Source organism: Carassius gibelio, chromosome B25 (genome assembly GCF_023724105.1).
Source record: "Carassius gibelio isolate Cgi1373 ecotype wild population from Czech Republic chromosome B25, carGib1.2-hapl.c, whole genome shotgun sequence".
Lineage (NCBI taxonomy): Eukaryota > Metazoa > Chordata > Actinopteri > Cypriniformes > Cyprinidae > Carassius > Carassius gibelio.
Genome location: NC_068420.1, coordinates 21,917,702 through 21,944,791, shown reverse-complemented (window position 1 = coordinate 21,944,791; position 27,090 = coordinate 21,917,702). Strand labels below are relative to the sequence as shown.

Here is a 27,090-nt window from a genome sequence, read left to right as displayed (position 1 = left end):
TGCTGTTGTGAGTCAACCTCTGATGTCTAATGCATCCACTCTAAAGTAATGTACAAATAATGCATTGATGAAGTAATCATCCTCATTGCGGGGCTTTATCATTATAGCAAGTATTGATAAATGCAATGAATTAATCAGAATATCAAGTAGGATAATCCATTTAACTTCATCTTATGGTCTTAATGTTTAAATAAAAATGTTTTCATCATACTTTTTACTAGTGCTTTCAAACGATTAATCGTGATTAATCGCATCCAAAATAAATGTTTTTGTTTACGTTATTACATGTGTGTGTACTGTGTATATTTATGATGTACATATAAACACACGCACAGTATATATTTAGATAGTATTTGCATGTATATTCATGTAATTTATTTTATATATAAATATATTTAATATATAAACATAACATTTTAAATATATGCATGCATGTGTGTCTATTTATATATATACTGTACATAACAAATATACACAGTGCACACACATACATTATGTAAACAAATACTTTTATTTTGGATGCGTGTGATTAATCATGTGACAGCACTAGTTTTTATTTACATGTAGAAGTATTAGGAATAGTTCGCCCAGTTCTCTTTGTGGAAGAAACCTTTAGTGACATTTTAAGTGGACTTATATGAAAACACAATTGTACAATATGGCCCCTTTTAATAACCCACGTTCATAAGAAGGATATTTTGCAATGATTAACTTGTTTTTCTGTACTCACTTGAGTGTTTGCATGCCCTGTTACTTCAGATGCTGAAAGCAATGGGCGTTCACTCGCTGCTGCTTTTGCCGATGATTCGTGAAACCAAAGGTGTCATGCAAATAAGACTATCTGTGTCCTTGGACTTAATGCATGAAACTGGAGTAATATCATTATATTGCTGCTGATAACATGCTTATCAGATCTTTTATAATATATATTTCTAGAGTTTATCTGCATTCAATATTACAGTGAAACATTCTGAAATAAATAGGTAACAGATTGGTTCAATCAATCAAATGGACTTTCTCCCGGATGGTTTATTGTGTAGTGTGAGCAGATGTCATAGACCTGTCATTGTGTGTGTGTATATATCATGTCTTTACCCTCACAACATGCTCGATTCATCCACAGATCTGGAGAAAGAGAGCTTTATTTCTGAAGTATCGCTCCAGGGTACGCCACGGTAAAGAGGGCTGAACTGAGTTTGTGTTCGTGTGTGTGCTTGAGCAAGTGAGCATCTTGCTTATGGTCATATTAGATTTTATTATGCTATACATGAAACGCATGGCAACACGACTGTAATGTGACCTAACAAGTGTGAGAAACTGAATATTATGTGGGGAATAATGTAGAATAAATGAATAAAGGTGACTAGGGTGGGAGCGACAGTAGTGTGTCTGGGTTGATGGTGTTTGCTATGTGCTGTTTACTATTGCTAATACTTGAGACTAGAGGCTTGTTTAAATAAATAACCATACGTTCTGAACGTCAGGTTGTAACTCGTTCTGCACCATTTGTGCTGCAGGCATGAATAAATGAAGTTATGTGTGCTATGACTGTGACTTAAGGAAGAAGTGTGCTATACTTTTAGTAAAGGGGTCATGACGTGAGAAATCAGACTGGCCTTGAGCTTTTGTTCACAAAGAAACATCTGTTGAAAGATGAAGTGGTACTAGATCAGATCAGATCAATCACATTCATTTTATTTTTTTATTAACATTTTAAGTAAATCTTAAGGAACTTGACTGTTTAAAAGAATCCATCTCATGACCCCTTGAAAGCTTTTAAGGAAGTATTTAGAAATGTCTATAAATACACATTTTAAACCCATAATTCTATCCCAGAGTTTGCTCGGGCTATAATAGAGTTGTCTGAGTTTCATATTGAAGAATCTTATAATATATGCTTTCCCATTCTTGAAAATAGCTGAGAGCTTAAATTGGTTTATTTTACCTTGATTTTTGATACTTCCTTAACACTAAAGATAAGTTTCTAAATAAAGACCATGTTTCTTTCCCTGTATGAACATAAAAGCATCATCATGTTCATTAGCTCTGTTTTTTTATAGAGTCTGAGTCTCTAATTGTGTCACGTTACATAATTATATATCTGTGTTGGAGAGACAGTTTTTTGTGGCTGAAGGCTGTGCAGCTCACTCGGTCCCAGCCCCATTTACTCAACCCAACATATACTTACTCTATATGTCAGCGCAGGAGTGTATAGCTATTATTGCCTGCTTTTCCTAACATATGTTCATGTGTATCATCTCCAACTTGTAATTACAGGAAATGAAAGAGGGAGAGACCTGTAGTGAAAGAGCAGCAGTCGCAGTAGAAAGAAGATGTTTGCGCAGAAGAGCATTTCTGTGTGTGCCAGTGAGATTTGTTTACAAAGGGATCAGGCTACAGCGCTCTTAAAGGGGCAGTTTCACCACGACAGGAAGAAATGCGTACAGAATGTGAATAACGTGATGCGAGCGTGTAAATAATGCCAGAATTTGGACAAAAAATAGATTGGAAAAGCACAAGACAGATGTGAGGAAGGCTGAGTGAACGAGGTTCAGGCCTTATTATTTACATAATGCTGAGGTTTAGCGCTTTTGAAAATGTCACGATCTGTAAATGGGTTTGTACGTTTAACATGCAAATGACAGAAGAGGTAACATTATTGTGGAAATTTGTATTGCTCAGCTCATTGCTTTCATAGCTCAGCTTAAAAGGGTTGGTTGAGCTAGATTTGACTTTTCTGTCCGTTTTACTGACTTGCTTAATCTATCACGTAAAAAAAAAAAAAAAAAAGAATGAATCCCTCAGATTAACATTTGGCACATCATTGCCTTGAAGGTGGACTCTTTAGACCAATACCATTGTAAACTCAAAAAGTGTATTGCATTGCTCAAAAGACCTTAGCAAACACATAGCAGTGCCCTAACAACCACCCCTGCATCCACAAAGAAGGCAGGACATGTCTATTCATAAAGCACACAATACACAATAATAATTCAAAGTGCTTTAACTTTCCCATCTTTTTGAACATAGATGTGAAAATGGTTGTAATTATGAACCATTAGAAAAAAAAAGAAAAAAGACCTAAGATTGGTATCTTTCTAAAGTAGACAATCAGTGAACAATTGCTGAAGTGAAAGCATAAAAAAAATAATGTAAAAGTTCACTGTTTGAAAATGTACTGTATGAAAATGTTATATAAATATTTCTATAAAAGTCACAATAAAACAAAACAAAGTCATGTGTCCAATCAAGCTGTTTTCCAAATTTGAAGCTGATATCACACAAATTCAAAAATAGTGAGGTTCTAGTGAGATTTTGTAGGCAAAAATGCTTCTTCTTCTTCTTCTTCTTCTTCTTCTTCTTCTTCTTCTTGTTTATGTTGTTGTTGTAGTTGCAAACTGGTGCCCAGATATGAAATCTTGAGACTCTGACCTTTATGTCTGTTATGGCAAGATTGGAAAACGCTTTTATTATAAAATACTCCACTAGTGGCAGGAGTCCATTAAAAAGATTGAACGTACCATTTCCAATGGTAACACGATATCCAATCTCAAAACGGTTTGCACATGATGCATTTTGAGTGTCTTAAGCTTTCAAATGATGTCCAGTTTAAGTCAAAATATTTGATTGAGAAAATAGGATAAAAAAGACTGGTTAAGATAAGAACATTAACTCAGCAATCAGCAAAGCACAATGTGGTGTAACCAAACAATATCCTGGCAACTCCATAGCCACCGACTAAAACAATCTAAGGGCACCTCAGCATCCGCACAGCAGTAGCAGCCCATAATACTCCAGCACCACCCCTGTTTCTCCAGAACATGTCTGAATCTAGATTGGTGTTGTGATTACATTAGCTGGACGGTGTCCGCCCTGCTGGCACGATGATGATGATGTCATCTCCGTGAGCCCCTACGCTCTGTCCCTCGATCCGCTCTGTTAAGGACTGGGTGTGTGTGTGTGTGTGTGTGTGTGTGTGTGTGTGTTTGTCTGGCTGCTGGAGGAAGGGAGGTGGTCTCTGCCTCTGGAGACTCCCAGAATCGCCAATGATGCAGCACTTGATAAACGGATTGGAGGTTAAGTCTTTCTCTTTTCTCCATTTTTGTCGTTTCCTTCCATCTCCCGTCTCCCGTTTGTGGAATAATCTCTGGGGAATTTGATACTCAGGGATCCTGACATTACTGTGGATTTACTAATGGATGTTGGCGTGTATTACTTGAATAGGGCAGTGTCAGCCGTAGACTGCTGGTAGTCATCTGGAGGTTGTGTTTGTAGGAGAGGCCTAAGAAAATCAGTGGTGTTTGCTGGTTAAACCTCAGAGAAATGTTGTTTGGCTTGAGCACATCTCTGGAAGTGGCGTGAGAGAATGTAGAGGTGTTTTACACCCCGGGCTGGCTCTGTGGTCACTGGCTGCATTTGTGTGTGTTATGCATTGTGTGCAGGTTATTTTTAGGTGCTGGTAAACAGCTGCAGACTGCAGCTGCTGTTCCTGCCGACGTATTTTCCTGACTCCAGCTTGTTTAGCTCTGGTCAATGTCGTTGCTAGCCTCTCTCAGGGCTGATCTGAGGTCAGGATTGTCATGCACCTAGTAAGACTGTAGACTGTGATTAACATAGGGTTTAAGAAAGATGTTCAGGACTCTTGCATGGTGTTAAAGACTAGTGTATCTCTGCAGAGACTTCCTGTGTGTCTTAATCAGACAATCCTGAACACTAGATGGTAGCAAACTGTATAACTGCTGTGTAATTTACTACGTTGAACTGTAGAAGAAGAGAGTTATGAGTTTGAAGGCTGTGCCATTTCATGATAATCCAACCCAGTGGTTCTCAAACATTTGATAACTGTTATTCTCTCTATGTCAAGGGCATATATTTCCTTTTGACATTGGTTTGGACATGACAGAAGAACTACACATGCCTATTTTAGTGTTGTTGATTTTTTTAGTTTGTGGATATTTCAGCGAACAGTTTGATTCATAGGCCTACATTTAGTTTAACAAAGTACAATTTAAGACTGTTTAACATTCTGCTAGACCACATATTTGTCCAAAACTGTTTGATCAAAGTTATTGATAGGGATAATTTTGTAGTCACTGGCTGTGGTATTACTTTCAGAACCACCGATTTAACCTAATTCTTCAGCACCTCATTAACAAATATGTGTAATTGTAGTCACAGTATAATGGAGAATAAAAAGGAAGCAAAGAGGGAAAGAAAGAGGGGAATGGGATTGGAAAGAACCAACAACTGGGATTCAAACTTGGGTTATGTACAGTAGAACTGATTGTCAAGATTTAGTGAAAGTGGACTTTTTTTGGACAAACTTCTATAGCTTCAATAGTTCCCTCCTATAAGCAAAATATGTTCAGTAAAGAATGTAATACATGTTGGGTTTTAATCAGGTTTGGTTAAGTTAAATCTGTGTTATTGTTAGACTGTCTACAAATGTTAAATCTTAAAATAAAATGTAAAGATTACTACTGTTTCTTTCTGGAAGAAAAAAAATGCAGCGAATGATATAGTTTATTTATAGCTATTTTCATACCTGCAATGCACTTTCATTATAAAATAACTTCATTATTGTTTAATTCTAACAAATAAGTAATTGTTAAGAACTTAAAAAATAAGTTCTTCTTGAAAAAATAAAAATAATAATATATCGGTATCGGTCAAAATGAGTTGAAAAATATCGGCATATCGGATATCGGCAAGAATCTCATATTGTGCATCCCTAGTGTGTGTGTGGCAAGATGCTTGTATTGTTTTAGAGGAAGTTAGACAACAGACTGTTCTGAACTGGTTTGAAATGTTGAAACTGCATTATTGAAGACGATCATGTTTAATACTGAATAAGTGTCTGAACATGCATCCAGCTGTGTTTCTAAACATCCATTAAGGTGATGATATTTTGTACAGTATCTTAACATGCATGAGTTGGCTTTATTACCTTTTCAAGACATTCCAGAATTAAAAATAAACAGAAACATTATGAAGCTACAATACTTTGCATAAAAGTTTGTGCAAATAAATGTTGTTGTGTGTGCAGGTGGATAAGCAGCAGCAGAGTAAGGACTCTGTGTACTTCAGAGATGGCGTGCGGAGGATAGATTTCGTTCTGTCTTACATCGAAGACAAGGACGGAGAAAGGAAACAGGTGTGTCATCCATTCAGTTACGTTTTATAGTTTTATACCCATCTGATAACATTTTCTGTTTTACAGGTTTATTTTCATATGATGACTTTTGGCATCCTTCTGTGATGTGGAATAATAATTTGCCTAAACAAATTACCAAACTAATAGCCATCCTTAAAAAAACAATTTTTTTTCTTATGCCTTAGAAATGGTAATTAGCATAGAGTCAGAGCTGCTTATGTAAGAACTTGTTAGCAAATGTAACTTCTCATGTTTCAAGTGAGTTGCTGTGTGGTAGATTTAACACAAAGGTAGTTATTGTTTCATGTTTAATGCACATTTAATGCACACAGAAACTCTAGTTGTTGGTATTTGTGTATCAACTGTTCAAAACTTGAGTGAAAATAACAGAAGACTTAGTAAAAAATTATAAAACACCTTTGACTAAGTTTCACACTGCTGTGCTGTGTGTGTGTGTGTGTGTGTGTATGCATGTACTTCCACGTTCTTGTCACTCAGAAAGTATGTACTCACACACACATGCAGCTCTGCAGACACAAATATTGATCTCCAAAAGCTTTACTGTCTGTTTGTCTGTCATAAACAGTTACCAGAAACCCTTCTTGTCCTACGTACAGTGTGTACTGCAGCAGAAGCACAAACAGTCAGATGTTTTACTGATCTTTCATGCAGGATCGAAGGAAGGAGTTTGAGGCTAACTTACAGAAAGCTGGACTTGAGCTGGAGACGGAGGACAAATCTGTGAGTGAAGCATCACAAATGACATCAGTGTATTAGCGTTCTTACTTTCCATCTGTTACTGTTGAAACTGTATTAGAAACAGGGTTAGTGACACACGCTTGTCTTCGCAGGAGTCTGAAGATGGGAAGACGTACTTCCTGAAGATCCACGTCCCGTGGGAAGTGCTGGCAACATATGCAGACGTGCTGAAGATCAAAGTGCCTTTTAAAACCAACGATATTGTAGAGAAGAAAGAGGTGCCCATGAGCTGGCTCTGTACGCCCTACCGTCTGCCCGAGCACGTGATGCAGCCGGAGCCCGACTACTTCACCGCCACCTTTGACAAGAGCAAGATCGACTTCTTCCTCATCGAGGACAAAGAAACCTTCTTTCCTCCATCCACACGGAACAGGATTGTAAGAAAACTAGACGAAAAGCCAAGAATATGTACAAATATTACATATAATTACATATGACATTATAGTAATCTTCACTGCAGCCCTGTAACCAAAGGCTTGGTTTCTTTTCTTCTCCGTGTAGGTATATTACATCCTTTCCCGATGTCCGTACAGTAAAGATGACAAGGATAAGAAGGGCATCAAGAGGCTGCTGAACAACGGGACTTACACAGCTGCCTTCCCTCTGCATGACGTAAGGCTTTAACAGAGGAAGACGTGCATTCAGTGGCACAAACCTGTCGAGACTTACGATTCAGAAGGTTTAATAATGATCATAACAATAATGTCAATGTGTGGTTTTTGTAGTCCAGGTACTGGACCAGGTCTCGTGATGCGAACTGTGAGAGCGAACGCTATGCCTTGTATAAATACTGGGCTCGCTTCAGCCGCTTTTACAAGGAGCAGCCGCTCAACCTCATACGGTGAGACCATTCCTTCATTCAAAAACTTCATTTATATATGTGAGTATAGCGCTATATATATTAAATGATTATATATATATATATATAGAATTATGAATTAAATATATATAGAATTGATCCTATTATAGCGTAAACTACTAACCATTAATACACTGTCTGCTTGTTTGACCTTGTAGAGATGGGCCAGTGTTCATTAAAGCTGTTTTGTGCACTGATAATAGTGTGCTGATGTGTATCCAGTGCAATTCATTAAAGGCACTGGATAATTAATTAAAATTTCCAAAAACCAATAGTACAGTGATATATATTTTGCTGACTTGTGTACTTACGTTATCCCAAATGATTCAAGGAATGATTAAATCCAGAGAAATATTGATTTTAAATAGTTGCTCGTCCCTGGTCATTGTGTCACCTGCCAATGACGTCATAACCCCTTGAGTTTGTAGAAAACATGGAAACACCAAAGACGCTTTAATGTGTTGTGTTTTAAGAGACTGGTGACGCCTGCACAGAGTAGCATTATAACACAACTTTCAAACGTATCTAGTATGATAAAACAGCGCTGCTTTACCTCACATACTCACGAGCAGAAGAAGCAGAAGCTGTCGACTGTGGCATAATAAAAGCTCCGCTGCTTTCGAGCCGTGTGTGGCACTCGTTCAGCCTTGTTTCCCTTCGACAGCTTTAGCTCATGCATGAACATGATTTCTGCCTGAGTCCCGTCGGATTGCATCGGCTGCAGGGATAAAGACCACAACTCCCATGATTCCACACTCATCAAACTACGCCTTTGTTTCTTTCTTTGTTTTGAATATGCGCCCTCTAGCTGTGAAAACCTACACATTTTGCCTTTAAAAGAGTGAAAATTGAGTTGCCAAGTTTATTAACAATATTAAGTTTTTCTTAACAGTCTCTTACTACAATTAAAGGCATACTCGATGAAAATGTATTCCAATAGTACATTTTCCACAAAAGTAGTTGTTGTTGCATGCCTTAGTTTTGGTCTATTAAAACGTATATGTCATGTATTCATATGTATTTGTATTTGCACATTATAATTAAATATGAGTGGGATTTAGCACATTTAAAATATATTAGCATTGAATGTTATTGTTTGTAGCCGAGTCTAATACTTTAAGCAGCTTGGGGATGCAGGACGGTGCATCTTTTGGAAGGCCAAACTAAGTAGCTTTGGTTTCAAAATAAAAACAGTGTCTCCTCCACAACATCGAGAAGTCTCCGCACACAGTGACCTAGAGATGTGGGGGCGTGTTTAAACAAGGCATTTTAGGGGAGTGTGGACGAGCCTTACCTTTCATAAAGAATTTGAGACTTCAGTCTTTGTATCTTTACAGATCTTCTTTTGCACCAAGAGCTTGTAACACTCCAAAGAGAAAGGGAAAAAAAATGTCATTGTTGTAGGTTTATTTTATCGTTACCAGTCTTCATTTCCTTGTACGCAAGAACCCAAACAAACCAGTCCTTCACCTTTACAATGACAACGACATATTGCTGTACAAACAGTCTAGCGTAGCGATCACAAAGCTTCCTCAAAAATTAGCTTCATCAAATCATCATCGCATATCTTGTATAATGTTGCATATAGGGAACCTACCGTATTTTCCGGACTATAAGTCACACTTTTTTTCATAGTTTGGCTGGTCCTGCGACTTACAGTCAGGTGCGACTGATTTATCAAAATTAATTTGAAATGAACCAAGAGAAATGAACTAAGAGAAATGAACCAATAGAAAACATTACCGTCTACAGCAGCGAGAGGGCGCTCTATGCTGCTCAGTGCTCCTGTAGTCTACACTGAAGACATACGGTGCCCTCTCGCGGCTGAAGAAGGTAATGTTTTCTCTTGGTTCTTGGTTCTAAATAAATGCGACTTATATATGTTTTTTTCCTCGTCATGACGTATTTTTGGACTGATGCGACTTATACTCAGGTGCAACTTATAGTCCGAAAAATACGGTAATATCATTTTGAAAGCACTGCAATATTTTGTATCATAGCTCAAATAGGCTGATGCATATTTTGCACTGATTTATTGAAGAAATTAACTCAAGGTTTCTTTTTAAATAAATGATCAGTAAACAGGTGAAATCTATTCTAAATCTAAGTGAGGTCTTGCTGACACTTAGCAAGTGGATGGATGCTTCCTTGATTAATGTGTTTCCTGTACCACAGGAAGTACTATGGAGAGAAGATCGGCATCTACTTCGCTTGGCTGGGTTTCTACACAGAGATGCTCTCCTATGCCGCAGTTGTTGGTCTGTTCTGTTTCATCTATGGGTTGGTCAGCTTTGATGAAAATGTCTGGAGGTGAGAAGAAGTCGGTGCTATAGCGCCCCTTGTGGCACTGACAAGAATGACACTTCTCTGACAGTTTTCAGAAACGCAATGGCATGTAACATAAGGCTTGAGGCCTACAACACAAGTGAAGTGTAGTAACTTTGAGTCTGGGTTCACAGAAACAGTTTCTGAGAGCTCTTTGTGTTTTTGTGCAGTAAAGAGATCTGTAATGAGACCATTGGAGGGCAGATTATCATGTGTCCGCTCTGTGATAAGAAATGTGGCTACTGGAAGCTCAACACAACCTGTAGCTCCTCATGGGTGAGTGAAGAAATAACTGTCCATCTTTTAGTCATGAAAAAAAGTCTTTTATTTATTTACTTCTGGAGCTTGATTTTGGGTATTTATTAATGCACATCTGATTGCCTTGTAGCAATCGTATCTGTTTGACAACACAGCGACGGTGTTCTTTGCAATATTCATGGGGATATGGGGTGAGTACAGCCTCTTGTAACTCTTCTAGAACGGTGTCTGTATGTGTTAGCTCAAATCACTGCCCACACCTTCGATTATCATACCTCATGCAGTTTGATGTCAGTTGGTCAGCCAGTAAAAAAGGAATGAGCCATAATTTAAGAGCATGTATTCATATTTGGATGTAGATTTAATTATGATCATGAAACTGGCACATACACTGCCTGAAGTTGGTCAATATTTAATCTTTTCTTTTACTTTGACTGCCCCTCATGGTGGAAGATGATACTTGTTCTCAAACATTTAGTAAAATAACTCATGTTGTCAGTCAGGCAATTACTGCAAGTATTTTATTTAGCAAATTATGATATCTGGTTGCATAAAAAAACATTTTAGTTTTAAATTATGCTAATTTCTATAGTACATAATATGCAGAGAATGCAAAAGTGGGGCATCATCGGTGTGATTCAGAAGAGAGCTACAGTGATAATGTGTTTTTATAGCATCACTTCTGTCGACAAAACAAAAAAGACTTGCAGAGAGAAAGTTTTTGATTATCTCACTTTTCGTTCAACGTGATTATCTTCACTCATGAACACAACTTTTATTTGAAGCCTAAAGAGAAGGCTATAAACGAACTACAGTCACATCACATGACTTCATCGCCCGTAAGCTTCAGGCAACTCTCTAGACTTTATTAAAAATTTTCCCTGAAAGTTTGAGTATGAGTATAATAAGTAGTGACTAGTGAGTAAATGAGTTTTGCTGTGACGATCTCATTTAGACACTGCTTTTTTCAATACAAGTGAAAGCTTTAAAAAAGAGGGTTATCGCTGATGTATTTGATGGTGTAGAATTAACATGATTATACATTGAGCTTATGTCAAACAAAGACCTTATTTAACCAAAGAAGCATCAGAATTGCTAAAATACGTAAGTGCATCATCCCCGCAGCGCTGTATGCAGCCAGGATCTGTATCTGTATCATGTGTCTGAGTGTGAAGTGTTGGTTTCCTCCGGTGTCAGTGACTCTGTTCCTGGAGTTCTGGAAGCGGCGTCAGGCTCGACTGGAGTACGAGTGGGATCTGGTGGACATGGAGGAAGAGCAGCAACAGATGCAGCTCAGACCCGAATACGAGACCAAGTGCACCCACCGCCGACTCAACCGCGTCACCCAAGTACGCTTACACGTCTAATCACCTTCTGAACCAGAGATTTTTCAGTGTGTAGTTTTACCAGGAATAACTAGATTACAGCAAATCATTGTTTTGATCGTATAGAGCTAGGTTCCTCATTCCTGGTCTCCGAAAGATTTATTTATAATTCTGCATAGTTTATTTTCAGATGTGCTCAAGAACACCAGGCTGTCATTTTTACACTTGGTTTAGATTATTCCGGTGTGTTTAATTAGAGTTCGATCAAACTAATGCTGCCTTCACATGCTATTGGAAGTTTCCTACTTGTAATTATTCCTAGTTGTAATTATAAGGTCCACATTACTATAAGGTCATATATATATATATATATATATATATATATATATATATATATATATATATATATATATATATATATAGCATATAACTATATATATAGTTAATTTGCAGAAACCGATAAACGACTCTTAAAAAAAAAATTGCCGTGCATTATTCAACACATATTGCGTGATCTGAACCCTAAACACATTTTTTTCAAAAAAGCCGGTATTGTCACTTTCAATGCATCGTGAGTTCATGTTTTACTGCAGAAACCGATAAATGCCCTTGCTGTTTGTGAACAGTAGCCGATAAGTCACTTTTAGTGAATCATTGCGCATTGTTCAGGTCAGGTGACAAGATTACTTTCACTTTAGAAATACACGCTAGCTGAGAGGAGTTTTATCAAAGCTGACTAAAAGTGATCGAGGATGGATAATTTTGATGAACTTGAGGAGCCTGTGATATCTTTTTTTCAGGGTGAAAAGAAAAATAAAAGCCGAAACATTTCATTGAAACTTGCAGAAGCAGCGCATTACATTGGTGAGGGAGAACTGCGCGTAATCACAACCATACAGTTTATGATCACAACAACGTTCGTCAGGCATCTACATGGTCATCTGAGGAGATTACAATGATTAAAAAAGTGTTTATAAAACTCTAAAACATGAAATGTGGAGTTTAAAACTCTAAAACATGAAATGTGGAGTTTAACATGCAAAAGAAAACATACTTTCAATGAACTTTAATGTTGTAAATTAACTGTCTTTAAGTTATTATTACTTAATCAAAACAACCCAATTGCAGTTTGACTGATATTACTTGAAAAAAAAAAAAGATTTTAAATTAATTTTAAAATTAAGTTATCGGTTATATATGCAAACATGTAAATCGCGCATAATGCAGTTTTTAAATTTACTTCTAAATTTTAACATCAAAACAGCATTTATTGATGAGACTATTTGTTTTTGTTTTTTTTACCAAAGTATATAAAGGACATATAGTAAGGAAAACTGAAGTACCCTATGTTTCTTTGATAAGAAACACTCATGCGTACCGAACCTAATCACACATACCGATAATTTTCAATACGAATACGTGTGCCTTTACACACCTAGTATGGTGATGACTTTATCAACAAAAGAAAGTAATGTAGCTGTTGTGGGAAAAAAATATAAAAGTTTAATGTTTATGGCCCGTCTAACTGAGAAACTTGAGAATCAAAATTAGGTGTTAGTTTGCCGGTAGTAAATACTACTTGAGAGGCCGCTCATGTCCAATTTCTAACGAGGTAACGTGTGTTTTCGGTACTTCTGATATCACATGAAGGCAGCATACTGTTGTTCAGGATCATGAATGAGGAACACTGATGTAAAACATGGGTAATTATACAGCAGATACTATTTTTATTTTTTGATTCTATGGATAATTGTCAATGTATTGTTTACTTATTGTAAATGTCCATTGCGTTATTTTCTTGAATTTCATCCTTCGTTCTGAATGTAACTTTGCTAAACTTGTATTGCAGCCTTTCATCACTGATTTTTGACTGTTCCTTTAGTCGATTTTATATTAGCTTTAAAATATATATATATTTTTTACTATTAGACAGTATTTCAAGTGAGGCGAGTCAAAAAGATTACGAGGCTAGTCAGAAAACGTTTATATTAGACAGTTTAGATGACATAGTTAATTTGACGAAATGAAGATAAGGCTGTGATGGATGGACATAACAAGGTCTTGGTACACAGCTCTTGTTTTGTAAAGCTTTTCATCCTCAAGAAAGTCTCTGGAAAGATGTAATTTCAGTATTTATTAGCTGAACATAGTGAATGGCCCATACAATAGTTCATTAAATGGGGAAAGAGTAAGGGGACGTTCACACAAAATGTGTTTTACATTCCAGTGTGCTACTTTTCCATTATTATTCAATGTAAATGTGCACTAGATGGATGTATGACCATTGTACTCGTGTCTTGCATCTCATGCAGTGTCTCACACATGAGCACCACATTTTAAGACAGGAATTTCAACTTTTACACGCAGTGCCACTCATCAATGTCAACTCCAAATCAGCGGACCAATCACAAGACTGCAGAGGCGGGGCACACATTGCAAGATTTTAAATTAGCAAGTTGCATCATTTTATTTGACAGAAACATGGCACAAGAGGCATTTTGCCCTGCCCTTAAAAAAAAAAAAAAACATTCCTGAGTGCTGTGTTTCATGTTTTTTGATGCAAAAATACATTCTGTGTGAACGGCCCATAAGTGACAAATCTGTACACTGCAAAAAACGATATTCTATAAATGTCTAACAATTATTGTATCAAGATGCATTTACTTGACAAGTAAATATTATGTTTTCTTTCTGAAATGTAAAAAATTGTGTTACATTTTTGCTTTAAACAACCAAAACATGGAAACATGGAAAATAATCTTGTCTAGACTTTTTGGCACCCTGAGATAATTCAAATGATTGAACCTTGCCCGAATATTTTCCTAACAGACCATATAACAATGAAAAGCTTATTTATTTAGAAAAAAATAAAACCCTTATAATGTGGTTCAGGGTCACGTATATTAGGTTTGAGTATGTTAGGTTTATAAAAGATCCTCTTGAGGTCCAAATATTATAATATGACAGACAATGGGCAGAATATGAAGCTACACAGTCTCTTAGGTGTTGAGTCGGTAGTCAAGGTTGGTTTATCCACGAGCCAACTGAGAAACTAGATAATGTGCGTGTTTGTTTGGCTCTGTTCGTATCGTGTAGGAACTGGAGTGGGTTCTAGAGCAGAGCCCAGCTGATAAAGCAGGCAGGTTTATCCTGTGCTGGGCCACTGTTGTGTTGTGGGTAAGGCAGGCACAGGACGACCATACTGTAGATGAGATTGCTGTGTGTGTGCGAGTGTGTAGCATTAGCAGCCTGCTTGCAGTGTGACCGCAGCTTTGAAAGACTGTAGTCATAGACTCGATAGAAACAGAAAGAGTCCTCGCACACAGCCGTGTGGACAGTGCTAGATTAGGATGTGTGCCAGGTGTGTGCTGGGGCTCGCTCATGATCCCTGCTGTGCTTGCTTGCTGTGTAGGAGATGGAGCCTTATTTACCTCTAACAAGCAAGTGTGCTCGTTCAGTACTGTCCGGGGCCACCGTCCTCTTCTGGGTGAGCATCACAACCATCTGCTACTTTTGGTATAATCATTTCATTTCATGTAGTGAAGAATAACTGTGTCAAATTGTTATAAGCACCTTTCTATATTAGCACAATAATGCCAATGATGTACAAAAATCAAAATACAGTGGGGTCCAAAGGTCCTAGACAACAATGGCATTCAAAATTGAATTAAAGTGGGAAACTTCAAGGTTTCCAGATATTTAAACACGATACATGTTATGATATTGTGAACAAATAATAATAATAGTAAGATTCTGCATCAAAACGCAAATGCGTTTAATGTCTGTGGAACTTCTAATCATGCCAATGAGAAACTTGAGGCTTTGTTTAGCTTTAGACATTAAAGCAAAAGAGAGGCACACCAAATACAAGAATTTCTGTTAATATACATACATACATATATATATGCAGAAGCATTTTCACTAGTTGTCTCAGATTTTTGACTCCCACTGAATATATTGGCTCTGTTCCTACAGTTAGCTAACTACCTACATATGATAGTTTAGGACATCATATACAACTGTTATTAATACTGAAATATATCTAGAACATTATGTAGCAGTAGTCTGTTTACCCAATATTTGCACTTGCTATGTACTTTCATGCTTATTAGCGTTGTTAGCTTAGCGACATGCTAACATGTTTTTTCTCTCTTTGTAATGTGTATATTCCAGACATTGAAGAAAGGCACTCTTACACACTTTACATACATACAAAAAAAAAAAAGAAAGCTATAGTGTAGAAGTATGTAAATTTGGACGGACGTATATAGTTTTGGAACAGAGCTAATATATACAAATATTATACTGTATAGCAGATAGTCATGGCATGATATGGGTAAGACTCAATATTGAATGTTAATAAGTCGCTGGACTGTATGGCCACATAATCACACAGCAGTAAGTAAGTTAAATCAGTAAATCTGATGTGTGCTGTAGAACATGCATGATTTTACCAGCATGTAGCATTTCACTGTTTTGACGTGTCCTAGTAAGCACCGCTTCTTCATAATTCAGTCTTTCTTGTTTAACAATATTTTTGCACGGATAATTGAGTAGTAATAGTAACTGCAGCGAGTGAGTTGTGTGTGTGTGTGTATGACGAGTACCTCTCTAACTCCCAACCCCAGATCTCTCTGATCATCGCCAGTATAGTGGGTGTGATCGCGTACCGTCTGGCGGTGTTTGCGGCGTTTGCCAGCATCATGAAGGACAGCCCCACCAATAAGATGGATTTGATTGGAAACCTTATCACGCCGCAGTTCGCCACATCCGTCACGGCTTCCTGCATCAACTTCGTCATCATCATGATCCTCAACTTCCTGTATGAGCGCGTAGCTATAAGGATCACTGATATGGGTGAGACTTTAGGAAGTATATATGGGACTCCCAGCATCTTTTTTTCCACCTAAAAGCTTTAAAACATTTCAAATGACCCATTTCAATTAATACAATAACTAAAAAAACGATATTAGATTATTGTTTGTTATTGTTGTTGTTGGTTTCGGTTTTAAAACGTGTTAATTTATTGCATTTATTTGACCTTTCTAGTTTTTGATTTGTTAGAGTCGATTCGTTTAGCGTTCTTTATCTTGAAATAAACAATAAGAGAAACAATCGTATATTCAGTTAATAAAGTATTTCCGTAATGTAAAGATTTTTGTTACTTGTTCTTCTGTCTGCAGAGGTTCCCAAAACCCATGTGGAGTACGAGAACAAGCTGACGGTGAAGATGTTCCTCTTCCAGTTTGTCAACTACTATTCCTCTTGCTTCTACGTCGCCTTTTTCAAGGGCAAATTCGTGGGCTACCCTGGAGACTATTCCTACATGTTCGGCAAGTGGAGAAATGAAGAGGTAAACCTGAGAGCCCACGGGCCTGGTTTTAAAGTTCTTCTCCATGCCATTATTTACTTTTCAAACCTTTGTTATGCATTTGTTATTGCCATTGGATCACTGATATTAATTGAGTATAGTTACTTATTAGGTCGGTTTATTTCTGATCATCATAATTGTGTTTGCAGTGCGAGCCAGGCGGCTGTTTGATCGAGTTAACCACTCAGTTAGTGATCGTGATGGTGGGTAAACAGGTGTGGGGGAACATACAGGAAGCTCTCGTCCCGTAAGTCCACATGACATAACCACACATTCACAACTCTTATAATCTGTTGCATGAACATGGTATATACTGTATGTAGTGTCTATTTTGATGATAGTAAACCAAGAAAGCAGATGCATGTAATATGTGTTCCTGTGCATGTCCATGTGTTTGTGTGTGTGTTGTTAGTGGGTGGTGTTTTATATATGTCTGTCTGTGTGTAGCTGGCTGTGTAACTGGTGGGTGAGCAGAAGTGCACGGAAACATCCGGAGAGTCTGTACAGCCGCTGGGAGCAGGATCATGACCTGCAGGGCTTCAGTCAGCTCGGCCTCTTCTACGAGTACCTGGAGATGGGTGAGCTACAGTACATCAGGGCTGAAAAACTAACTTTAAATATGTTATCATATTTATATATATATTATAAAGTGTCCCTAATACCTGTGTACTTACCTAATAACTAAATGTGTATGTAGTATGTAACCACAGCGTAAGTACAGGTTGGTAATATTTCTGTAACTACACACATGTAACAAAACTCAAGGTGGTTTGTGTAAGTACAAATGTGTAAAAGGAAACAGGAAACACTTTTTTCACGTCACCTAGTACTTATGTAACAGGAATCATATAACTTCATTTTGTAACAACAATATGTATAAGAGTGATTGGAACCAATTGATCCGGGGGGTGGAGATGGGTAGGTTTAGGGGTGGAAATGAGATCCGGGGGGTGGAGATGGGTAGGTTTAGGGCTGAAGTGGGATCCGGGGGGTGGAGATGGGTAGGTTTAGGGGTGAAGTGGGATCCGGGGGGTGGAGTTGGGTAGGTTTAGGGGTGAAGTGGGATCCGGGGGTGGAGATGGGTAGGTTTAGGGGTGAAGTGGGATCCGGAGGGTGGAGATGGGTAGGTTTAGGGGTGAAGTGGGATCCGGGGGGTGGAGTTGGGTAGGTTTAGGGGTGAAGTGGGATCCGGGGGGTGGAGATGGGTAGGTTTAGGGGTGAAGTGGGATCCGGGGGGTGGAGTTGGGTAGGTTTAGGGGTGAAGTGGGATCCGGGGGTGGAGATGGGTAGGTTTAGGGGTGAAGTGGGATCCGGAGGGTGGAGATGGGTAGGTTTAGGGGTGAAGTGGGATCCGGGGGGTGGAGTTGGGTAGGTTTAGGGGTGAAGTGGGATCCGGGGGTGGAGATGGGTAGGTTTAGGGGTGAAGTGGGATCCGGGGGTGGAGATGGGTAGGTTTAGGGGTGAAGTGGGATCCAGAGGGTGGAGATGGGTAGGTTTAGGGGTGAAGTGGGATCCGGGGGGTGGAGTTGGGTAGGTTTAGGGGTGAAGTGGGATCCGGGGGGTGGAGATGGGTAGGTTTAGGGGTGAAGTGGGATCCGGGGGTGGAGATGGGTAGGTTTAGGGGTGAAGTGGGATCCGGGGGGTGGAGTTGGGTAGATTTAGGGGTGAAGTGGGATCCGGGGGGTGGAGATGGGTAGGTTTAGGGGTGAAGTGGGATCCGGGGGGTGGTGATGGGTAGGTTTAGGGCTGAAGTGGGATCCGGGGGGGTGGAGATGGGTAGGTTTAGGGGTGAAGTGGGATCCAGGGGGTGGAGATGGGTAGGTTTAGGGGTGAAGTGGGATCCAGGGGGTGGAGATGGGTAGGTTTAGGGGTGAAGTTGCATCCGGGGGGTGAATATGGGTAGGTTTAGGGGTGAAGTGTGATCCGGGGGGTGGAGATGGGTAGGTTTAGGGGTGAAGTGGGATCCGGGGGGTGGAGATGGGTAGGTTTAGGGCTGAAGTGGGATCCGGGGGGTGGAGATGGGTAGGTTTGGTTAGGGTTAGGTTCCTCTTATCATGTAATGCTGTATAACATTACATGATAAAGCTAAATTGTAACACTTTCTTTACCAAAAAGTGCTGTTAGTCCCGTTACACATTTTAACTTTTATTACCAAAAAGTGTTGTTACCAATGTCCTGTTTCACATTTGTACTTATACATACCATTAAGTGAGTTGTTACATGTGTGTAGTTACACAAGCATTAGAGATGTAGATACTATTTACCAATGTGTTCTTACACTGTGGTTACATACTACACACACATCTTGTTACTGTGTAAGTACACATGTATGTAAAGTGGGACCTAAATATAAACAACATGCATGTTGATATTCAAGAAAAATATGTAACATTTATATATTAAATATATTGTTATTAGTGCTGTCAAATGATTAATCACGATTAATCGTATTCAAAATAAAAGTTTTTGCTTACATAATATATGTCATTGTAGATACCGTGGAATAAAAGGCTGTGAGGGATGAGATTAATGTCTTTGCACTTGTCTTATTTTTCAAAGTTTTATGGACTTTTTGTCTGTTGAATGTGATCAATGGCATGTTGTTAAACAACAGTACAATCCACTGTCCATCACAGCCTTGTTTCCATTCCTGTCAAACACAGCGGTATCTTAAAAACATATTAATGACTAAAGTCTGATTATACTGTATTCAGCAGAAACTGGGCTACAATAATATGTAAGCAACATGTTTATGTGTGGTTTATCAGTGTTTGTAAAAAAAAAACTATTATTAAATCACTGAAATAAGGCCATAAAACACATACAAAACATTTGTTCACAACACCTTTGAGAACTGAAAGTGATAGTGGTAAATATGTTTCTTTTTTGTTGATGTTAAGTCTTACACAACTTTTAGTATTGCTAATTACTTTATCAAATTGATCTTTAAAGGCAAGTATCTAAAAGTAATGCAGCTTAACTTTGTCAAATGTCAAATTGTAAAATTGTAAATTGACTATGATTTAAAAGTAACTTAATTAACACTTAAAATCATAAATAAAGAGCCCCAGACATGACATGCAAGAAAAAAAAAAAACAGCTCTGTCATACTTTTTTATTACAGCAGCAATAGAGGTATTTTATCACTACGAAAAAAGGATGAGGTTTATGAAATTGCTGACAGGCATTAGGAAAACATACACATTAATTCACATTAATATCACATTCACACACAATATATATATAGTTTTTTCTCCTGTGTCATATCTGGGGCTCCATACATCATCAACTTCTATATAAACAAACCAAACTGCAGTAACTCAGTCTTACTGACAGATGGCGCTGTAACTCATCTCGTCTTTGTTTGCAGTTATCCAGTTTGGCTTCATCACCCTGTTTGTGGCCTCTTTCCCGCTGGCTCCTCTGCTGGCTCTGATGAATAATATCTTGGAAGTGCGAGTGGATGCGTGGAAATTCACCACTCAGTTCCGCCGGCCCGTCGCAGCCAAAGCGCACAGCATCGGCGCATGGGACGAGATCCTCAACATGATTGCTGTTTTCTCAGTGGTTACCAATGTGAGTCTGTAGTAAAAATGAGCCAGGAACCACTTTGACTACTTCAGAGTTTGTTGAACAATTCAAACTGATTGTTCAGTGAGTCGTTCCTTAACAAGAACCAGCTTACATTAATATTAAGTCCACCTACATCTTGGGCTGTCACGATTTCCTCTATTCAATCAAGTACTCCATTAAAAAAAAAATCATTGATTGCCTTTTGTCTGTGTCGGGTAACTGGCAAAATACCAGAAGTGGTGCATTCCACGGACGACAATCCATGAAACGCATTATTAGACCATTTTCCAAGGCTGCGTGCTATATAAAACACATTTAAAAACCATAATAAAGTATAATTCTACTGTGAATTCACAAATGCTTCAATGATTCAGTTAAATAAATAAATGCGATGCATGTTTAGGTATGTAACTGTTATCCTTTACATGTGTGGAGCGTCTCAAACTCCATCTTTGCATATTGTTGTGAGTTTGGGTTTATTATGGTTCATCTGGGAACGCAATGTGTGCCATTTCATCAGATTTGTAAGGTAAATTGTTTATAAATTACACAAACAGGAGAATACATCAATATTTTTCTCAAGATACTAACCGTCACTCTTGAGTTACTCAAGAAATTACAGTGGCTTTAGCATTTCTGCAATAAAGAAATGGCCAGATATTAAAGATTAAGTGGAAATTTGAATTAAATGTTGTAAATACCTATTGTACATTAGCTATATTTTTTGTAATACATAATAATATAACTTTTTTTGTTCAATAAACCCATATGATTACTCGCTTAATTAGAATTAATTATTGCCTCATTACTATTATATACGTACTGTATTTAATTCATCTTAAAAGCTATTGTTCACTCAGATCTATATTTATTACCAAAAAATAAATACAAAAATAAGAATTATCCGATTTCTCGATTAATTGTCAGAATAATCAACAGATTTCTCGATTACCTAAATAATCATTAGTGACAGCCCTACTTCCATCTTTACTCTATTATTTTCAGTAGTTCTCTAGCCTTTAAGTTGCTTATAAACTGGTAATGAAACTTTGATATGGAATTATGACGTGTAACAGCATTAAATGTGATTTATTTGCCTTTCAGGCTTTCATTGTGTCATTCACATCCGACATGATCCCTCGACTGGTGTATAAGTACGTGTATTACGAGGTTAATGAGGGCATGATGGAAGGATACATCAACAACAGCCTTTCATTCTTCAACATCTCACAGTTCAAACCAGAGAACAGTCCAGAGGATAGCGAAAACCCCGACTGGTTCTTCAGCTCCAACATCACCACCTGCAGGTACGGTTGTGTAGCTTATACAGAGTCTTTAAATGATAGATTAATCCTGACTCTGGTAAATGTATATAATACACATGAATGCTGTGTGGATGCTGCAGGTATCGTGACTACCGCTACCCTCCCGGACATGAGAAACAGTACGTTCACAACATGCAGTTCTGGCACATTCTCGCTGCCAGATTAGCCTTTATCATCATCATGGAGGTATGAGCTCTCAAATTATCTTCTTTCCTGAGTCAAAAATAACGCCTAGCATGCTTTAGAAATACTTTTAAGGAATATACATACTTACAAACTGAATTAAAAATGTATTAAAATGAAAAAGTTAATACACCTTAAATCTACACTGTCCTATGATAAAAAGGAAATATAAATCAAACTTAAAAGTAAAAGATTTTATTTGACATTACAACGTGATCTTTTCAAAATGTTATTAAATTATGTTAAGAAACATAGAAACACTTTTAGTTAAGTACATTTAAGTGCTCTTTTATTTTGTTAATATATTATCTTCAAGTAGTTGTTTTTAAAATGTGCTTTTACGATTTGAAATACATTTGAAGTGCAGTTATTTCACGGTTTATGTAATGTTAAAAGAATAAACTTTAAAATGTACAAAATGTACTTGTCATAGTAAATGTTGAAATTAAAAAAAACAAATGGTGTACATTAACAGTGATTTGGGTCAAATATAATGTAATTTAATGCAAAACTATATAAATGGTCTCTGTTGCACGGCAACATTTTTTGTCGGCTGCATCTAAACCCATGTTTGAAGCCAGCGCGTGGCCTTACGTGGCAAAACAAACAGCACATGGTGGTCATCATTTTCTGCAACATACTATATAATGACAGCAGACCCTTCTCGGCTGCTCCATCAAAGGAAGCAACCCGGAAAGTTATCGGCATGGTTTTTTGCCGATAACCGATATTTCCGGCAATCAACTATCAGTGCCGATTAATCGGCAAAACCAACACATTAGTCGACCTCTATTTACAATAGTCAAAATAATATGATAAAGAAGTTACACCCTGACTAATTGCTTCATTGGTTCTATAAATGTATCGGTTTGTAACATTTTGATCTCCGATACATTTTTGTCATCAGTGCCGAAATAAGTAGTAAACTTGTCCCAATGCTCTTCTTCCCTCCAGCATGTGGTGTTTGTGGTGAAGTTCTTTGTGGCATGGTTGATCCCCGACGTGCCGTCCGAAGTGAAAGCCCGTATAAAGCGCGAGCGCTACCTCATCCAGGAGTACCTGCACAACTACGAGCTGGAAAAACTCAAAATCCAGCTCAGCCAGAACGGTTCGAACATCGAGCAGTGCACGTGTCCCACCACAGCCGCCGCGCCGGTGAAGCTGGAGGTGTTATCAGACTGTCTGACCTAACACAGCCTGCCTGACCTCTCCTGACCTTGACACTAGCACACGAAAGCTTTCAGTCAGCCCATGTCTCAAACCAATCCTCTCCATTTCAACACAGAAACACACACCACTGGTTCCTAATATCTCAGTTTATGTTTGATAGTCTTTTTTCATACCACATCCACTGTTTTGGGGTTTTCCTCAACTATGATATGTTTCCCAAAGCCCTCATTTTCAGTCATGTGACCTCTGAGACATGCCTACATGAAGGAAAAGTTTATATAAAAGAAGTATGATAATGTTTAAATGCATTTAGCTCTACCTAAAGCCACACGAGCTGTAACTCAGTTTCTGTCTATGCAGAATGACACTTGCACTCCTCAAGAACAGTTAGGTTCTCTCACGCTTTTGTCTCTTATAGACACTACAAACATAAATGAAGACTGTTTATGATCTGTATGAAACTCTGTGTGAAAGTCTGGCAGCTGAAATAGCAAGCTAAGATTTCAGCCCAAAACTAAAATATAAACTGGACGTTTCAGGTTTTGTGTGAATTACTCTGAATTATGGCATAGATGAGTGTCTCTTTCACACAGTGTCAAAATGTAAGTACTGAGTGACAAGCTTTATTGTTAAGAATGCCTTTAATTTACCAAATATAAAAAGCCTTAATACCATAGACATATGCATGGATCCTTTACGTTGAGACATACATATTAAACACTCCTATTTACTGTATGTTCTGAGTTCACGTATAAAGAAAGGGTTTTCAGGAAAAAAGGTTTTTTTTTTTCAATTACATACTAGCGTTTCTTTTTTTAGTAAATTTTGTGTATTTTCTTTTTTGATAAAAATTGTACAATATTTAAGACGAACTGTCACTATTATTTTGCAGTATTACTTCATGGCTTGATGCGGCGCCAATACTGATTTTTAAAGCATCCTTTAATGCTAGATTTATTTTAATTACTGGAAATTGTATGCAAAAAAAGAGACTATACGCCAAACATGAGTAGATCCGTATCTAAATATGCACACTAACAACACTCTTGCTGTAGCTGTGCTGTTCAGGTGACAGAGGCAGCCGTTCTCACCCTGCGTTCATAGTTACAGATAATCTGCACTTTAAAGCTTTACAAAATCTTCTCAAAGCCAAAGTTGCTCCGGTGATTTGAATGGCAAAGATAATATATGTGCCTTTATTAAAACACAATCTCCATGTTGAGTGTATATTTGTGCTTCATTTCTAATTGATTTACTGTGTTTTCCTGGTCAGAAGGCCAGTGTCACTCTGAGTTTGTTTTGCACAAAGCACTTAATGAGGAGTAATTTATCTCAGTGTTATTGAAGAAAGATTTGTGACTAACGACCCTTTGAATCTGCACAAATCTGTGATTCATTCATAATATGCCAATCTGGTCATTCATTTGGCACTGTACTTCAAATCAAACTTCAAATCAAAAGTTATAATGCGGACCATGAACAGCTGACAGTCTGACATGTATATATGCTAATGATGATGGAAAACATATGCATTTGCTGTTATTTGTGACTTGAATATTTAAGTTGGAAATCATGATATTTTGTGTAAATATTTTGTTTTCGGTCTCTGGTTCAGAAATGAAGAATCTAGTCACTGTTTCACATAATAAGAACTGTTATTCATAAAAATGTTATTCACTTTTGGTTTCTGTAACTGACAATCTGCAAGCTGTGCTATGAGGTGAAAAGCCATTTATCAGTAAAACATCTGTAATTTAAAAATGAAAACAAATCTGCAATTTCAGTTCTAGAGCTGTTCTGGGTGATCTAATGATCAATGATTATGCCTTATCCTTTTTCTGTTTTTTCTTTCTTTCTTGACATTTACTGTTTTAAGTTGATTTTATGCTTATTTTTATGCATGGTTATTTTGGATGTGGATATAAATCCAAGTGTGTTTTTCTGTACTGCTAATGTACCAGAAATGTACTCGGTTTTTCATACTTAAGTCCCCCAAATAAACTATTGAATTCACCAGATACCCTCAAGTGTTTGATTGTTATGGACATTGCTTTGACTCTTATGTGAATTGAAGGGGTTTTGAGAGATAATGACGTAAGGTTTGCTTCATAGCTCCTCGAGACTGATGGGTCAGTACTGCACATATGATTTATGACACTTTCTACACTGGTCAGGCACAGTATTATCACCACCTTTCTAATATTGTGTAGGTTTCCCTTTTGCTGCTAGAACAGCTCTGATTCATTGACGCATCGACTCCACAAGACCTCTGAATATGTCCTGCGGTCCTGACACCCAAAACATTAACAGCTGATACTTGAAGTCCTGCAAGCTGAGAGAGCTGTTGCAGTACACCTGTGCACACAAAACACTGCCACTTTTACTAATTGTCTTCATCTCCCCTCCAAAGTCTGTAAGCTGTTGGCAGAAAGACGGTGGCCTTCAGCCAATCCTGTATCTGAGAGTCTTGAATTGGACCCTTCACAAGCTACTGTTCAAGATGTTGACGTAGTAGCGCGTAATTAGCCCCAAAATTGGTTTGCAGCAGTCAACCTTAAGGATGTGTGTTTTCATGTCTCGATTCTTTCTTGGCACAGGCAGTTCCTATGGTTTGGATTGGGGAATTAACTAGGCAGTACATGGTCCTCCCCTTCGGGATGTTCCAGTCATCCTGTGTCTTTAAGAAGATTGTGGCGGGTGCCTTTGCCCCGTTATATGAAGTTGGCAACATGATCCTCAGCTGTCTGGATGACTGGGTAATGGATCAGTCTCTGGAACAGTTGTGCGATCACAGGGACCTGGTGCACCAGCATCTCAGCCAGTTGGGGCTTCGGGTCTCTTTCTCTGTAAGATATTAGATTCGGGGAGTATGACAGCATGCTCCTCTAACGAGTTCCTTGAGACGCAGGATGGTGTTTCCGATAAAACAAATTCAGGTGCTCCTAGGGCAAATGGCATCCACAGCTGTAGTCATGAAGCTCAGTTTGCTTCAAATGAGACCAATTCAGCACTGGTTACATTCCCAAGTTACACAAAGCATGACTGTCACGCCAATGTGTTGTTGCATGTTCAGCCCCTGGTCAGACCTTGCATTTCTATGGCCCGGGATGCCCTACATGTGTTCTGGCATGTCGTTGTCACAACAGGTGCCTTCAGGTCAGGCTTAGGCATGTCGTGCAATGGACAGGCATCCTTGGGACACTGGACAGGGCCTCATCTGTTTTGGTTCCCAGGGAAGCTCAATCATGCAGCCGATGTGACCGTTTACTCTCCCCAGAGAATGGCGACTCCATCCCCAGGTAGTCCAGCTGATCTGGAGTTGAATCAAGGAAGATGGGGGAAGAAATCTCCCCAAGGGAGTATGCCCCTGGACCCCCTAGGTTTGGACTAAGCTCCGAATGTTTACATCCTGGCTCCGCCCCTACTAGAGGTTGACCGATTTATCGGTTTTACCGATTATTCAGCGCTGATAGTTGATTGCTGTAACAATCGTTTATCGGCAAAAATCCATGCCAATAGTTTTCCGCGTTTGGTCCTTTGCTGGAGCGGCTGAGAAGGCTCTGTTTTCATTACACAGTGCGAGGGCGGCCTCTAGTGGCTGAAAACACTGACAGCACGTGCTTTGTGTTCAGAAACGTTCCTCTGTATGCTTCATTTATAGAGCTATAATATAGAACTCTCTTTCTGTTTGCTCCATTAAAACACTGAACTTCAAATTCTTGAAGTCAACTTGTTCGTTGTCCGTTTGATGAATAAATTGATGAAAAACTGTTTTAGACCGCTGATGT

At 38.3% G+C, this 27,090-nt stretch overlaps 1 protein-coding gene across 6 annotated transcripts in view; it reads left to right on the top strand.

Moving 5' to 3' along the window:
- ano5a (anoctamin 5a) overlaps positions 1-25,320 on the top strand; it is a 32,326-nt gene extending 7,006 nt beyond the window's left edge. For 2 of the 6 annotated variants that reach the window (XM_052597852.1, XM_052597851.1), the window contains 18 exons: positions 6,047-6,154; positions 6,827-6,895; positions 7,006-7,290; positions 7,415-7,525; positions 7,639-7,754; positions 9,948-10,082; positions 10,268-10,373; positions 10,486-10,546; positions 11,553-11,704; positions 14,777-14,857; positions 16,309-16,537; positions 16,864-17,033; positions 17,201-17,298; positions 17,499-17,629; positions 20,422-20,627; positions 21,729-21,931; positions 22,030-22,135; positions 23,087-25,320. In XM_052597852.1, coding sequence (XP_052453812.1) covers positions 6,047-6,154; positions 6,827-6,895; positions 7,006-7,290; positions 7,415-7,525; positions 7,639-7,754; positions 9,948-10,082; positions 10,268-10,373; positions 10,486-10,546; positions 11,553-11,704; positions 14,777-14,857; positions 16,309-16,537; positions 16,864-17,033; positions 17,201-17,298; positions 17,499-17,629; positions 20,422-20,627; positions 21,729-21,931; positions 22,030-22,135; positions 23,087-23,323 — 2,604 coding nt within the window. In that variant the 3' untranslated portion in view covers positions 23,324-25,320. Of the gene's footprint in view, positions 1-1,123; positions 1,166-3,979; positions 4,077-6,046; positions 6,155-6,826; positions 6,896-7,005; positions 7,291-7,414; positions 7,526-7,638; positions 7,755-9,947; positions 10,083-10,267; positions 10,374-10,485; positions 10,547-11,552; positions 11,705-14,776; positions 14,858-15,092; positions 15,168-16,308; positions 16,538-16,863; positions 17,034-17,200; positions 17,299-17,498; positions 17,630-20,421; positions 20,628-21,728; positions 21,932-22,029; positions 22,136-23,086 lie in introns of those variants that run through there. The other 4 variants (XM_052597850.1, XM_052597849.1, XM_052597854.1 and 1 more) reach the window with 4 other exon arrangements.
- Positions 25,321-27,090: the final 1,770 nt, after the last annotated feature.